This window comes from Triticum urartu, chromosome 3 (genome assembly GCF_003073215.2).
Source record: "Triticum urartu cultivar G1812 chromosome 3, Tu2.1, whole genome shotgun sequence".
Lineage (NCBI taxonomy): Eukaryota > Viridiplantae > Streptophyta > Magnoliopsida > Poales > Poaceae > Triticum > Triticum urartu.
In genome coordinates, this window is record NC_053024.1 from 719,809,022 (window position 1) to 719,824,293 (window position 15,272).

Below are 15,272 nucleotides of genomic sequence, written 5' to 3' on the forward strand. Positions count from 1 at the left end.
GCCACAGAGCTTAGCGGACGTTCGCGAATCCGCCGCATGTTCACATCTGCAGAATTATAGACACCTAAGGGCATCTACAACGCTCGACGCTAACGTGGGGCGCCAGGATGAATTTCCTGGTCGATCGGCAGTTAGCCCAACAAATCCTGGCGTCGCGTGTTGCATACTTGCACTGGCACAAGAAAAGGAATTAGGCGCTTAGGCCTTTTTCTACCACGCGATAGCCTCGCTCCAGTACAGAATCGTGCGACGGCCGGCTTCATTAGCGTCCGTGATTAGTGGCAGCGTTGGAACGGTAGGCGCCTCAATAGTTTTTTATTTTTACGAGAGTTATTTTAATTTCCTAAGCGCCTATCTTAGGGCTTTGCATTGCCCTAAACAGACGCCGTGTTGTAGCAGTTGTCTTTAGCCCTGTCCAGACCATTGTGCATGCCCTAATGACCCGTGCATGTCTCCAGCTGCGAGGAGAGTGGCCGAATGATGAGGCCAAAGTGGTTGCTAGTTCCTATCTACCGGCTAGTGGAGAGATCAAGCAGTCGTGGGCTTGACCAGGTGTATGTGCATGCACTACTTATAGGCATTGTAACCGGATGAGTTTGGAGAGGTGTGACGAATACAAAGTAAAAAAAAAAAGCACAAGTGTGTGTGCTGCAAAAAATCCATGCGTGTGTTCTTCATCTTCTACATTGTGTTCTCCTACCTTTATGTGTGTGAGAATCTTCTTCTTCTTCGGGCTGTTCCAACAGTTGTTGCTAGCATTGTCAATGGCATGCTTGGGAGGCCGGTCAGGTCAAAAATAAAATGGTGGAAGTTAACCAAGAAAAGAAAACGAAATGAAGGACAGGCACGTACATGCGTGCATGCATGGGTCCAAAACAAGGTCACGACTAGTGCATGCACGTCGTTTCAACGAATGGCTGGTAGCGTATAAAAACTAAAAAGCAGAAGGAAGAGGTGCAGTTCAGAACGAAAGGCCTAGCTAACAAGTGTAGCAAGTGTGCAAAGAAAAAAAAATACTGACTCAAAATGTAAATTCAGTCACCTGACACCTAGCCAGCCCCATATTAAAAGGAGGTTGGTGAATGCATGCGCTTGGATCTGGCTCCCTATGACGGGACTGGAAGATGGCCCGAAAAAGAGATGGAGCAGCCTGGCTGGACGGAGACGGGGAATTGAACATATAAACCCTCCTAGGCAACCCGCCGTTCTGGAGGCCTTACGCGCGCTGAGCTTCGTCGTCCGTTTGATCTTTTACTGTTCATCAATTTTGTTTGCTGTCGTTTGGTCAACCGTTGGTCCTCCTGTACATCAGCAGCAGCTTCATAGGTCAGTGACGGGTGGGGCTCATTGGCTGTGGGGTCGAGAGAATTAAGTGGTTTTGCTTCGATTTTGCATACGTGAGGGAATTTTACTGTAGTGGGGATGACGAGAAAGTGGGGTGAAACCCTATCAGCCAATCCCTCATGCTCCTCGAGCCCCGCGTCCATCCTCCTCCCCCGCTCTCCAGTCTCCACCCTCCCCCGCGCAGCCGCCGCCTCTCCCCTGCCATCCTCATCTCGAGCCCTTCCTTGCCGATGGAGGAGCCCCCATCCCAGCCCCGCGTCGGTCCCTGCCGATGGAGGAGCCCCATCCCAGCCTCGCGTCGGAGTTCAGAGGCAGGGGAGGTGTGGATCGGTGATGGTGCAGCAAAGAAGAGGATGAGAGATCGAGGAGGGAGCAAGCCGTTGCAGAGGAGATGGGAGAAGGGGGTGTGCGGTGGTGAGGCATCGGCACCAGAGAAGCAGATCCGCGGTGCGCGGTGAAGCGGGATAGGTGACGCCGGCCGACGCTCGCGGGTACGTCCTGCAGGATGACGCCGCAGCTCCAGTCTTCTCCCCGTGGTGGTCCACGACGCTATCATTGTCGTCCTCAGCAAGAGGACCGCGGGACGCAGAGGCGGCCGGCTCCGTCCTGCTCTTGTGCCGCCGTACCTCTGCCTTTCTTGTCCGCCGCGCCCCAGGCTAGCAGGTGGACGGCGCGGAGAGCTCTCGTCACAAGACGCAGGAGGATGGCTCTCGCCGACGCCGCACTCTGCTCCTCTCGCCTCTGCCGTGCTCTGCTCCGGCTTGTCCCCGCCACGCTCTGCTCTGGCTTGTCGCCGCCGCGCTCTGCTACGGCTTGCCACCGAAAAGGCTGTGCTTTCGGTCCAAGCAGCCGATGGGTCACCGGATCCGTCGGCCACCCCATGGACTTCTCCGTAAACGCGGGCTGGGAGGCGGCGCCGCCAGCCTGCAACGCCAACCCCGACCTCGACCAACCCGGCACCGCAGGAGGTGGAGGCGGAGTCCATGATGCTGGTCTCCGGGCCGCGCGTCGCCGTCTCCGGGCTGAGGCGAGCCGACTGCCGCGCAGGTCGTGCTCTCCGCCGTGTGTCGGTGTACAAAAAGAGGGGTACACTTTTTTGTACCCCTATAACTGTGCACGGGCAGTCTGAGCCACGGGCCACCACACCAAGCAAGGCAAGGGAGGTGAGCCAGGGTAAGACCGAAGCTCAAGGGAACTAGGACGACGCCAAGGCCAAGACCACGAAGAGCAAAAGGGACGAAGCGGACTCCCCCGGCAAGATCCTTGCCGGGAGACAGCTTTGGCACGGCAAGACCCTTGCCGCGGCGACTCGCCCCACGCCTACGGAGCAAATTACCCTTGAGTCCACTGCCCCCAAGGGGCAAGGATTCGGGAGACATCCCCGTGGTGGCATGCAGATCTTTGTGAAGACATTCAAGATCAGATACGCACTAAGAAGACGACGACCTTTGGCGAGATACCAGCCAGGGAAGACCACGAGACCCCCGGCAAGCGCCTTGCGGGGATGACAGCAGGCGCCTCGGCAAGACCCTTGCCGGGGCCCCGGCAAGGCCCTTGCCGAGGACATCCGCAGGGCCACCATCAGGCCCACGCCGACTAAACCTCCACCACCGTACGCATGCAGCTGCGGACCCAACCAGCTGGGCAGGCACCTGCGTGGCGGCATGCATATCTTAGTGAAGACCCACCACTGCGCTACCACAGCTGCCTGCCTACCTACATGGCATCATAGGCATCGCTGGCCAGGGCGCATGTCGACACAAGAAGGAGCGCGCGACGGACGAGACAAGTTTCTCCCCCGTCCCCGATAAAGCAAGGACACTAAGCAAGAGCATTAAATGCGCCTTGTCATGTAATGCGAGGGATAACCTCGCATCACTGTACCCTTTCCATCTCTTGTGTGCCACTGTGGCGACCCCTTTTTCTATAAAAGGAGGCCCGAGGCGACCAGGAGAAGGATTCGGCTTTTTGGAGCTCCTAATGCCCCAGAGCTAGCTCAAGAACAGGAATATACATCCACCAAAGCAGGAGTAGGGTTTTACGCATCCTCGCGGCCCGAACCTGGATAAACAAACTATGTACTATCTGTTTGATCCGCTCTTCTCACGACCCCGCGCCCCGCTAACCGTAGTAGGGATTCTTGTGATCCCATAGGTGTCGTTCCCACCGACATCTTTGGCGCGCCAGGTAGGGGGCGCAGTTGTGAGAATCGGCTTTAGCAGTTAGTTCAACGCTTCTTCATCATCATGGCGCCCAAGAAAAAGACAACGGTTGCGGTTGGCCAGTCGGAAGCCGGACAGCCCGTCCTGACGCGGGCGAGCAGCAGACCGGTCGCAGAAAGGACCCGGGGCGCTGCTCGCGAACACCAACGCCATCCCAGCAGCCGGAGTTTGGGAGGCGGCGATGTTTGTGCGCCTGGTAACGGGCCACACATCGCCAAATCCAAAGGCGGAGCCAGGCCCTCCGCGGGTGGAGCGGGGCCTTCCAAGGTCATCGCCGCCCCACCCGAAGGCGACGCAAGGGCCTCCAAGACTCCCACGCCAGCGCCAACAGCGCGCTCCTCCCAGGAAGCGCGCGACGAACGGCGTCATCACGCCGATGATCCCGGGCGTCGCTGCGGGAAGAGCCCCGAGCGCCACTCCCGGGACGTAGAAGACCTGCCTGCTCGCCGAAGCACTGGTGACAACGGCATGCGACCGCGTGGTCGTGATAGAGCTCCTTCTGACATGGTCAGAAGTCGAAGCGCGTTGCGATCCGTGCCGGTTCCGCTGCCACCGTCGCCAGCAGAGGCCCTGGCGCGCGCGCAGTTGCCCCTCGACTTTCCTCCCACAACGGGGAAACTCGACGAATGGAGAGCCACTATCCGAAGCCTTGTTGCGGTGGCCAACAAAGACGAACCAAGTCCGGTGGGGCCCCTTGGTCGACGCTCCGATGGAGTCCCACGCACCAGTGGCGGAAAGGACGGCGGCCGCAACCACGGTGCATTCACCTCTTCCCCATCCGATACCGCAGACGCCGGCTGATCGCGATGTCACGGGCGACGACATTTCCATAGCGTCGTCTGACCCATGGACCCACTGTGACCAGCGCCAAGTTCTTCGGGAATGAGCCCATGAAGACGCTCAAACCACTATCGAGCGCCGGCGCGGAGCGCGCCACCAGTCAGACAGGCGAGCAGGGCCTGCTGCGAACCACCCGGCCCCGGAGAGCCCTGGAGGCCTACCTTACGAGGTAGGCTGTCCGGCTTTTACCCGTGACCTGCGCCAGTTCCAGTGGCCCACTCACCGCACCTTCAAACCTGACGTTGGCGAGAAGTACAACGGCAAGACCCACCCGTCTGAGTTCCTCGGCATCTACACCATCGCGATGCAAGCTGCCGGAGCCCGCGACGATAAGGTGCTTGCGAATTACTTTCCATTGGCTCTTAAACCCAACGCCATGTCGTGGTTGATGCACTTGCCGGTAGACTCTATTTCCTCCTGGTCGGATTTGTGCCATGAGTTTGTTGGCGCCTTTACTGAAGGCCACCAAGCCCATGGCCAAGCAAGTGACCTGCACGTCATTCCCCAGAAGGGAGGCGAGAGTCTGCGCAAGTATATACAGAGGTTCAGCCGGGTACAGTACAATATCCCTGATGTTCACCCTGCCGCCATCATCAGCGCGTTCCATCAGAACGTGCGTAACCGCAAGATGCGCGAAGAGCTGGCAATGAACAAGGTGAAAGACGTGGCAGAACTCTATATTCTTGCTGACAGATGTGCCCGGGCTGAAGAGGGAAGGAAGTACCCCGGCGAAGATGCCGGCGTGGAAACCGACTCCTCAGATGAGGATACTGCCGCCCCGGCAAAGAAAGGCCGGCGCCGCAACAGGAAGCGCAAAGGTAAAGCCGTGCTTGCCGTCGAGGGATTTGACGACGCCGGCTCCGCCGAGAAAACCAAGGCAGATGACCCCGGCAAGGAAATTGCCGGATGTGTCGCCTGCCGGGCCTTGGCGGCTGCCGAGAAGCCAGGAAACTCCGACAAGCAATACTGCCGAGAAGCCAGGCGGGCCGTCGCGGCAAAGATAAACAGCAGGAGAGGCCCGCCTGGGGCCGTGACAAAAAGCCAGAAGACGATGATCACGAAGAGGACAATGAGTCTGGTGACCAAGAATTTCAGAAAGCTACAGAGGCCATGTGCGTCGATGGCGGCGCCTCGCTGCATACCTCTCACCGCCAGCTTAAACAGTGGGCGCGTGAGATTACAGCGGCAGAGCCGTCGTTTAATGCCCAAAGGCCGCTGAAGTGGTCCGGCACACCTATCATTTTTGACACTGAGGATCACCCTGATCGCACTACTATAGTCGGGTGCTTGCCATTGTTGGTTTCACCAACAATACACAACCTCAAGGTGACAAAGATGCTAGTCGATGGCGGGGCCGGTCTGAACTTAATCTCCCCTGCCGTGATCGAGAAACTGCAGATTCCTGATGAAGACCTCGAAGAGACGGGCACGTTTCAGGGGGTCAACCCGGGAAGAAATCAACCAAAGGGAAAGGTCACGTTGCTCGTGACTTTTGGGAGTGATCTGAACTACAGGACAGAAAGGATTGTGTTCGACGTTGCCAAGATCCCCTTGCCTTACAACGGGATCCTTGGCCGCCCAGCGCTGGACAAGTTCATGGCGGCGTCACATTACGCCTACAACACCCTGAAGATGCCGGGGCCTATGACGATCATCACCGTCCCATCAGACAAGAAGGATGCGCTAATTTGCGCTGACCAACTCTACCAACAAGCAGTTGCAGCAGCAGCCACTGCTAAGGCACTTGCTCCTGCCGCTGGAGCCCCGGGAAGGAAAAAGAAGAAGACCGGTGAGACCTCAGGCACCCACTCCGGCAAGCGCACCTCTTCGGAGAGTAGCGCTCCCGTCGAGGACGTGCCAGAGAGCTCCACCGACAGAAACAAGAAGTCCCGGGCCACACCGCCGGGAACCAAGAAGGTTTCTGTCAAGGAGGACGGCACGGGAGGGGCTTTTACCATAAGCTCCGCCCTTGACGACAAATAGGAAGACGCGCTCTTCACCTTCCTGCGGGCAAATGTCGATGTGTTTGCATGGCAAGCATCCGACATCCCCGGCGTTCCCAGGGAGGTGATTGAGCACCACCTTGCTGTCTGTCCTCATGTGCGGCCCGTCAAGCAGAAGTCAGAAAGCAAGCCTTGGAACGACAAGAGTTCATCACAAAGGAGATCCGGAAACTGGAAGCAGCGGATTTGGTAAGAGGAGTGCTCCATCCAACGTGGTTGGCCAATCCAGTGGTAGTGCGCAAGGCAAATGGGAAATGGAGGCTGTGTATTGATTACACAGATATCAATAAGGCTTGTCCCAAAGACCCCTTCCCATTGCCGTGCATCGACCAGATTGTTGACTCCACGGCTGGGTGTGATCTGTTGTCATTCCTTGATGCCTACTTCGGCTACCACCAGATCTTCATGACAAGAGAAAACGAAGAGAAAACGGCATTCATCACCCCATGTGTTACGTATTGTTTCATACGGATGCCTTTCAGGTTGAAGAGTGCTGGTTCAACGTTTGCAAGGGCGGTCCAGATTGGTTTTGAACCCCAGCTCCATAGAAATATGGAAGCTTATATGGATGATATAGTGGTCAAAACCAAGAACAGGGCAACCCTCATACCAGATTTACAAGAAACATTTGCAAACCTACGCAAGATCAATTTCAAGCTGAACCCTGAGAAGTGCGTCTTCGGCGTCCCGTCTGGCAAGCTTCTCAGGTTCTTTGTGTTGCAGCGCGGGATAGAGGCCAATCCGGACAAGATCAAAGCTATAGAGCAGATTGAAGCACCCAAGCGAGTCAAGGATGTGCGTCAGCTTGCTGGTTGCGTGGCCGCCATGAGCAGGTTCATTTCCAAGTCCGCCGAGCGCGCCCTTCCCTTTTTCAAGATTTTGAAAAAGGCGGGCCCGATGGAGTGGACACCAGAAGCCGAAGCAGCATTGCAAGATTTGAAGAGGTACCTCTCCTCCGCGCCAATACTAGTTGCGCCTACGCCACGGGAACCGTTGCTGCTATACTTGGCGGCAACGAACCAGGTGGTCAGCGCCGCACTAGTGGCGCAGAGAGAAATTGGTGACGAGGTTATAGCAGCGACAGAGCCCGATGTCACCGATGCAGAGACGACACAGCCAGTTGGAGTGCCGTCGAAGAAGAAAATGATGCAGCACCCGGTCTACTTTGTTAGTTCCCTCCTGCAGGGGGCTAGATCAAGGTACTCCAGTGTGCAGAAACTGCTCTTCGGCCTTCTTATGGCCTCGAGGAAGCTGCATCACTACTTCCAGGCGCACGAAATCACTGTCATCACTCGCCTCCCTCTGCAACGGATATTGCACAATCCAGACGCAACGGGAAGAATCGTAGAGTGGGCACTGGAACTGTCCAGCTTTGGCCTCAAGTTTGAGAGTACCTCAACGATTCAAAGCCGAGTCCTAACGGAGTTTGTTGCAGAATGGACCGTGACGCCTAACGAAGAAGCCCAAGAGACTGCTCTCCCCGGCGAGGAGGCAAGTTGCGACTGGATCATGTACTTTGATGGAGCTTTCTCCTTATAGGGCGCCAGGGCTGGCGTACTGCTTGTCGCGCCCACCAGAGAGCACCTCAAGTACGTGATCCAGATGCACTTCCCCAGGGAGGTGTCAACAAACAATACGGCTGAGTACGAAGGGCTGCTTGCTGGTCTTAGGATCGCGGCGGACCTCGGAATCAAGAAACTCGTCGTCAGGGGCGACCCGCAACTTGTCGTCAAGCAAGTCAACAAGGATTACCAGAGCCCGTTGATGAAGGCCTACGTCGATGAAGTGAGGAAGCTGGAAGAGCATTTTGACGGTATACAGGCAGAACACGTTCCCCGAGTGGAGAATGACATCGCCGATTACCTGTCAAAACGCGCTGCCCTCAAGCTACCTGTGGAACCAGGTACCTTTGTGCTTTGGCTAACTCAACCATCCGTTGATCCATCAACAGAGCAGAACAAGAGGAGAAAATCAGGGCCCGGCAAGTACTTTCCCGCCGAGCTCCCTGAAGCCGCCGGCAAGGATGTTGCCGGAGACACTGAGCCCGCCACAGGACGGCTAGCTCCGACGGAGCATCAAGCTCTTGCCGTGGAGACAGCCGCTCCTATAGCGGAGGAAATGCCTTTAGTCCTCACCGTCGAGCCCCAGGCTCCAGCGTGGGCACAGCATACCGCCCGATTCCTCCAAACAGGGGAACTTCCTGAGGAGCAGGAAGAAGCGGAAAAAGTAGCCCGTCGCTCTACTATGTACCAGTTCGTCGATGACGTCCTGTACAGAAAGAGGCCGAACGGTGTGAATTGAAGTGTATCCCTCGAGAGAAGGACTGGGGCTGTTGGCGGAGATACATGGAGGCGTATGTGGATCCCACATAGGGTCGAGGGCCCTTGCCGGCAAAGCGTTTCGGCAAGGCTTCTTCTGGCCCACCGCCCTCCAAGATGCGACGACACTAGTCACCAGGTGTGAAGCGTGTCAGTTCCATTCAAAGAATCTTCATCAGCCAGCTCAAGCCCTTCAAACCATTCCTCTCTCTTGGCATTTCTCGGTCTGGGGGCTCGACATACTGGGCCCTTTCCCCCGCGCTGTCGGGGGCTTTGAGTACTTGTACATTGCAATCGACAAGTTCACAAAGTGGCCAGAAGTGGAAGCAGTGAGGAAGGTCACAACACAGTCAGCCGTCAAGTTCTTCAAAGGACTGGTGTGCCGTTTTCGTGTACCCAATAGGGTCATCACCGACAACGGCACGCAGTTCACAAGCCACACCTTCATGCAATATATTCAAGACCTCGGCAGCAAGGTCTATTTCGCTTCCGTTGCTCACCCATGAAGCAATGGTCAAGCTGAGAGGGCAAATGCTGAAGTACTGCGAGGCCTGAGGACAAAGACCTTTGACAGACTGCACAAGAGTGGAAGGCGCTAGATTGATGAATTGCCGGCGGTTCTTTGGTCAATCAGAACGACACCAAATCGAGCCACCAGCCAGACACCCTTTGCCCTGGTATACGGGGCAGAATCATTTCTCCCCACGGAACTCATATACGGGTCATCTCGAGTACTCGCTTATGACGAGGTTGAGCAAGAGCAATTGCGGCAAGATGACGCAACGCTCCTTGAGGAAGATCGTCTTCGGGCGGCTGTGAGAGCAGCGCGCTACCAGCAAGCCTTGCGCCGCTACCATAGCCGCAAGGTTCATGCCCGAAGCTTTGAGGAAGGTGACCTTGTTCTTAGGCGCGTTCAATCGGCCAAGAATTCCAACAAGTTGACGCCAAAGTGGGAAGACCCTTATCGGGTAATACGAGTCACCAGGCCCGGCGCAGTCCGCCTGGAGACCGAAGATGCCATTCCGGTGAGTAACTCCTGGAACATTGAGCATCTTCGCAAGTTTTACCCATGAGACGCGGCTTGCCGGGCCCCTCGGCAAGCCACCTTTTGTACGAGCCTTGCCGATGACGCATGTAACCCTTTGTACAAAGCCAGGCGCAGACCCTGAACATAAATAAATGAAGCGTTGGTGCCCTAAGTTGTAGCATGCATGCTAGGTCGACTCTCATCCTTGGTTAGGGTTGATAGTGCTTAGCGGCGACTAACCCCTAGCTTAGAGGTCGAGTGTGCGTCTCTTTGTCTTTCTTTTGTCTTCTTTGGTTCACATGACACACAGATATCCTTGCCAAACCACTTGGGGAGAAAAAAAGGAACAGACCAGCATCTAGGCCCCGGCAAGCCAGTATTGCCGGGGGCTGCAAGAGCAAAGATTCACCCACGGCAAACCAGGGTTGCTGGGGGCTGCAGCTTCAGATAAGTACTTCATCCCTTATCATGCATTCCATTGGACTGAGGTATGTGATACCTCGTTTTTCCTTAAGCTACCATGCTCCCCTAACTCTAGGCCCTAGGGCTCGTTCCTGGGACCAAGTTTGGTCGTAGTCGCGGCAGCGAAAGGATGAAACAAGGAGCCTGACCCCGCCTCATCCCTGCTTCCGCCAAAGGCGTGAGAAAGGTCGAGCGAAGTGGGGAGACGGCAAGGCCTGTTGCCGGGCGAGAAAATGTTTATCTTAGAGATATCAAGGATTTACTCCATGTCGTGGGTTCCACCCGCAAACAAATTACCCAGCAAGCATCCCTTTTCATTAAAAACATTCCACTCAGGTACAGTCCGTAGGGAATGAAAAACATGAATGAAGGGATTACAAGTTTTAAAATTCAACAAAGCCCCGAAGGCTTACAAACTAAAAAGAGATAAGGTGCCCGTAATCCCTTTCTTGTCCCTCTCCTCAGGAGGCAGGTCAAGGAGGCGAGAAGGGCAAAAGGAGCACCTAGGTGAGCTACGGGTGGCAGAAGACGCAGGGAGAACATCTTGGTGGCCGTCCAAAGGCTGGGTGGTGATGGCAGGACGTCAGTACGCGTCAAAGGCGTCGGTGCCCGCGTACTCTGACTTGACGGCCTTGCCGCCCGCCCTCTTCCTCTTCCACAGCCTCCCAACGCCAGTCGCCCAAGGAGACGACCCCGAGAAGTTTAAGGAGCCGGCGACACGGATGATGGGGTCGTCGGTGCCGCACGGAGCGGCACCCGACACCTAGTCGGACCCGTCATCCTTCCGCCTGCCGCCCTCGCATCGCTGCCGCTGTCCTCCTCGTCACTCCCGCCCGAGGAGGAGTCTTCACTATCAGAAGAGCTCTCCACGCAGCACCTTGTACGAGTCCCAAAGTGCCCGAAGACCTTGACGGAGAGAAGACCACCCTCCATCAGCTTAAAATGGAGAGTGAGCCCCTCTGTCAAGCTGTGGATATGAGCAAACGTCTTCCATCCCCGACGAAGATACATCACGTGAGGAGCGGGGAAGTCGACGCGGACCCGCGTGCCACTGATCCCGCAGCCCCTCATGTGCAGCCGCAATGACTCCGGCGGATCCAGCTCCATCTCCCACGCAAATGGAGTCGGGAGACGAAGGCGGCCGGCGCAGCCTGACGAAGAACTCACAAGGGTCATCCCCAACATGGCCCTCCATTGGAGGGGGAGCTGCTGGCGGAGGCGAGGCCGGCGCGCCACCTCGTCCTCCTCTTCCCCGAGCGCCCCGGCCTCGCCCACGGCCTCGCCCCCTCCCCCTTCCCCTCACGGCTGGCTCTGCCACCGCAGGCGCAGGAGAAGGAGGGGCGCGTTGTCGAGCGGCGACCCTCGCCGCCATCGTTGAAGGACCGGGATTCCCTCTCTCCATGACGGATGGAAGGGAGGAGCAGAAGCTGAAGGAAGAAGAAGATGAAAGAATGTGGGACGCCATCCCCCCCTCCCGCTCTTTATAAAGGAGCGGGGTTGGGGCTCGTGCCGCCCCGCTCGGCCAATCGAGATACGGAAGGCGCAGGGAGCCAGGACCGATCCGCCGCCCTAACCAGCGACGGACCGGTTTCCCGCCTCCACCGTTTGCCACCCCAAGCGCATGGGAGACACGTGGAGGACGTGCAGAACCGAGGGGATGGGTGAGGCGACCTCTCCCCATCCCGTGATCGTGGGGAGTGGACGCCTTGAAGACCGCGCCTCAGCCCCATTCAGTAAATGGGCCGCGCCTCCACGCCTCCCTCCGTTTATGGGGAAGGCGCGAATCACCCCTTTACTACGACATGATGCTGCGTGCAGAGACCAACCCCACGCATGCTGCCCACATCACGCCCACCTCCCCACGCCGCACCACGCGCGCGAGTCGTGGGAAGCGCAGCGCGCAAAGAATCTTACCGCGGTAAAAACTGCCCCGCCTGCCCGCGCACCGTTTCTGGGCCTGACCCAACAACGCGCTGCGCTTATGTGTGGCCCAGGCCCGGGGGCTCCTGTCGGTGTACAAAAAGAGGGGTACACTTTTTTGTACCCCTATAACTGTGCACGGGCAGTCTGAGCCACGGGCGCCACCACACCAAGCAAGGCAAGGGAGGTGAGCCAGGGAAAGACCGAAGCTCAAGGGAACTAGGACGACGCCAAAGCCAAGACCATGAAGAGCAAAAGGGACGAAGCGGACTCCCCCGGCAAGATCCTTGCCGGGAGACAGCTTTGGCAACCCCTGCAAGACCCTTGCCGCGGCGACTCGCCCCACGTCTACGGAGCAAATTACCCTTGAGTCCACTGCCCCCAAGGGGCAATGATTCGGGAGAAGTCCCCATGGTGGCATGCAGATCTTTGTGAAGACATTTAAGATCAGATACGCATTAAGAAGACGACGACCTTTAGCGAGATACCAGCCAGGGAAGACCACGAGACCCCCGGCAAGCGCCTTGCCGGGGATGACAGCAGGCGCCTCGGCAAGACCCTTGCCGGGGCCCCGGCAAGGCCCTTGCCGAGGACATCCGCAGGGCCACCATTAGGCCCACGCCGACTAAACCTCCACCACCATACGCGTGCAGCTGCCGACCCAACCAGCTGGGCAGGCACCTGCGTGGCGGCATGCAGATCTTCGTGAAGACCCACCACTGCGCCACCTCAGCTGCCTGCCTACCTACATGGCATCACAGGCATCGCTGGCCAGGGCGCGTGTCGACAAGAAGGAGCGGCGACGGACGAGACAGGTTTCTCCCCCGTCCCCGATAAAGCAAGGACACCTAAGCAAGACGCATTAAATGCGCTTTGTCATGTAATGCGAGGGATAACCTCGCATCACTGTACCCTTTCCATCTCTTGTGTGCCACTATGGCGACCCTTTTTCTATAAAAGGAGGCCCGAGGCGACCAGGAGAAGGATTTGGTTTTTTGGAGCTCCTAATGCCCCAGAGCTAGCTCAAGAACAGGAATATACATCCACCAAAGCAGGAGTAGGGTTTTACGCATCCTTGCGGCCCGAACCTGGATAAACAAACTGTGTACTATCTGTTTGATCCGCTCTTCTCACGACCCCGCGCCCCGCTAACCGTAGTAGGGATTCTTGTGATCCCATAGGTGTCGTTCCCACCGACACCGTGTCAAGTTACCGTCCTTCGCTGGTCTTGCCATGGATTAGGCTGTTGCGGTCCGTGAGTTGACAAGTAGATTCATAAGGTCGGATTGATAAGAATCTGGATAGGAATCCTTGAGTTGGCTCGGATTGATAAGCACTAGGAATCGTGCAGCCCCCAAATCCTTGAGTTGGTTCAGAGTTAGCCTTGGCTGCTCCCTTGCTTGAAAATGGCCCTGATTTAGGTTTAGAGATAACCTTTCTTAGGCTATTTCACACGCTATGACTGCAGTTTTTATTCCGTGCTAAAAAGCCTTCATTTTTGTTCCCTCCGATTCAGGTTCATTTTTGTGTACTGCTCCCTGCTAAGAAACCTTCATCTTATAATGCTTTTGTTAGCTCTGTCTGAACATTTTCTTATTACCCTTTCAGTGCCTGCTCTCATGAAGATGAATGTGTCCTGTTCGTCAATGCCGGTGGGTATATCTGGAAAAAACTGCAAAGGAAGCAGAAGACAATGTGCACCGGAGAGAGATGGTAAGAAGTGCCATCAATCTTGACAATTAATTTGCTAGAATTATCGCAAGACTTGTCAAAACTGAAAATTTTGACTGCATCGGGTAAGATTGACCGAAGAAAGCAACTAAAACTTCAGAGAATATATTGTTGTTTATATAAACTGAATACCGGTGTACTGTCAATATTCAGTAGCAGAAATTAAACTTCTGAGTATATTGTACTGTCAATATTCAGAAGTAGAAATTCAGTGTTGTACCACTAAAACTGTGCTGGTTCATCTTTGTTGTGCAATGTTAACATCAGATTATCCAATGTTCCATATTTCAGCACAATATTCAATACTCTTATGTCCCGCACAATGCACCGCACAAGGTCCCTGCTCCCTTCCCTGCTACAGGTAGCACCCTCCCTTTTGTTTAGTTTCAGTATGCAAGCGAACATGTGCAGTTCATGTGCACTGATTCTCAAAACTGAAGCATTTACATGACCATGTTGGTTTCTTCAATGAGGAGACGAGAGAGGAGATTGCTGGATCTGGAAATGGAGGTCAGCACCACCTACAGGACAAGAGCGGCGCTCCTCTCCGACTCTTCAAGGTCTCTCATGCTCTGCTCTTGCTCTGGCTGAATTAGAAGGTTAGGTGTGACAAAAAACTGAAACTTTATCTCCTAATATCCCTGCATTTTTGCAAAATCAAATTTGTGTCAGCTATGTGACCAATGATCATACACTTGTTTCAAATAATCATACACTTATCAATTTCCACGGACAGGTTAATGGTGTATACCTGCTTCTGAGCTGCCGTGCAAAGACTCTGTTATCTCTTGAATTTATCCACTGCCAACTTTATCCTGCAGTCATGGATAAACTTTGCATTAGTCTTTGCCAGCCAGGTTCCCAAAACTACAAGTTTCAGTCCTTTTATTCTGCCTTGGTCATAATGTTAATTTTTCTGCCATATGTTAAATTTTTTGTCATATGTAGGCCATCAGATAACTTGTGTATGTTCATCTAGCTGCAAAAGAAACTTATGACTTGTGTCGTCGGTAAAAAAAATAGTAGACCAGTTTACAGTTGAAAGGACCAGACACTGCCATTTGCTTATTGTGTTATACTCCCAATGAATCTTAATTATTTCTGATATGTTTCAGTTATTTTATTTCAACAAATGACAAGACTAATCTGTCATTCACAATATTTTTGCACCTAGCATTAAAAGCTGGTGCGTTTTATGACAGAGTGACAAATATGACTATTTGGGGAAACCATTCTACAACTCAGGTGAAGATATGATTACAAACATGGCTACTCTGTTGGTAGTGCTTTGGAGTACTGATTTGATGATTTCCACTTGAGTAGGTTCCTAATTTCTTGAATGCCAAAATTAATGGGAGGCCAGTAAAAGAAGTCATCAAAGATACAAAGTGGCTAGAAGAGGATT

At 54.9% G+C, this 15,272-nt stretch overlaps 1 protein-coding gene across 1 annotated transcript; it reads left to right on the forward strand.

The window, feature by feature from the left end:
• The first annotated feature begins 2,245 nt into the window (after positions 1–2,245).
• LOC125549403 lies at positions 2,246–14,982 on the forward strand. The gene is made up of 4 exons (XM_048712826.1): positions 2,246–2,391; positions 13,745–13,849; positions 14,159–14,228; positions 14,337–14,982. Exons 1-4 carry the CDS (start codon positions 2,328–2,330, stop codon positions 14,461–14,463), a joined length of 366 nt encoding a protein of 121 aa, XP_048568783.1. The 5' UTR covers positions 2,246–2,327; the 3' UTR covers positions 14,464–14,982.
• The last annotated feature ends 290 nt before the right edge of the window (positions 14,983–15,272 follow it).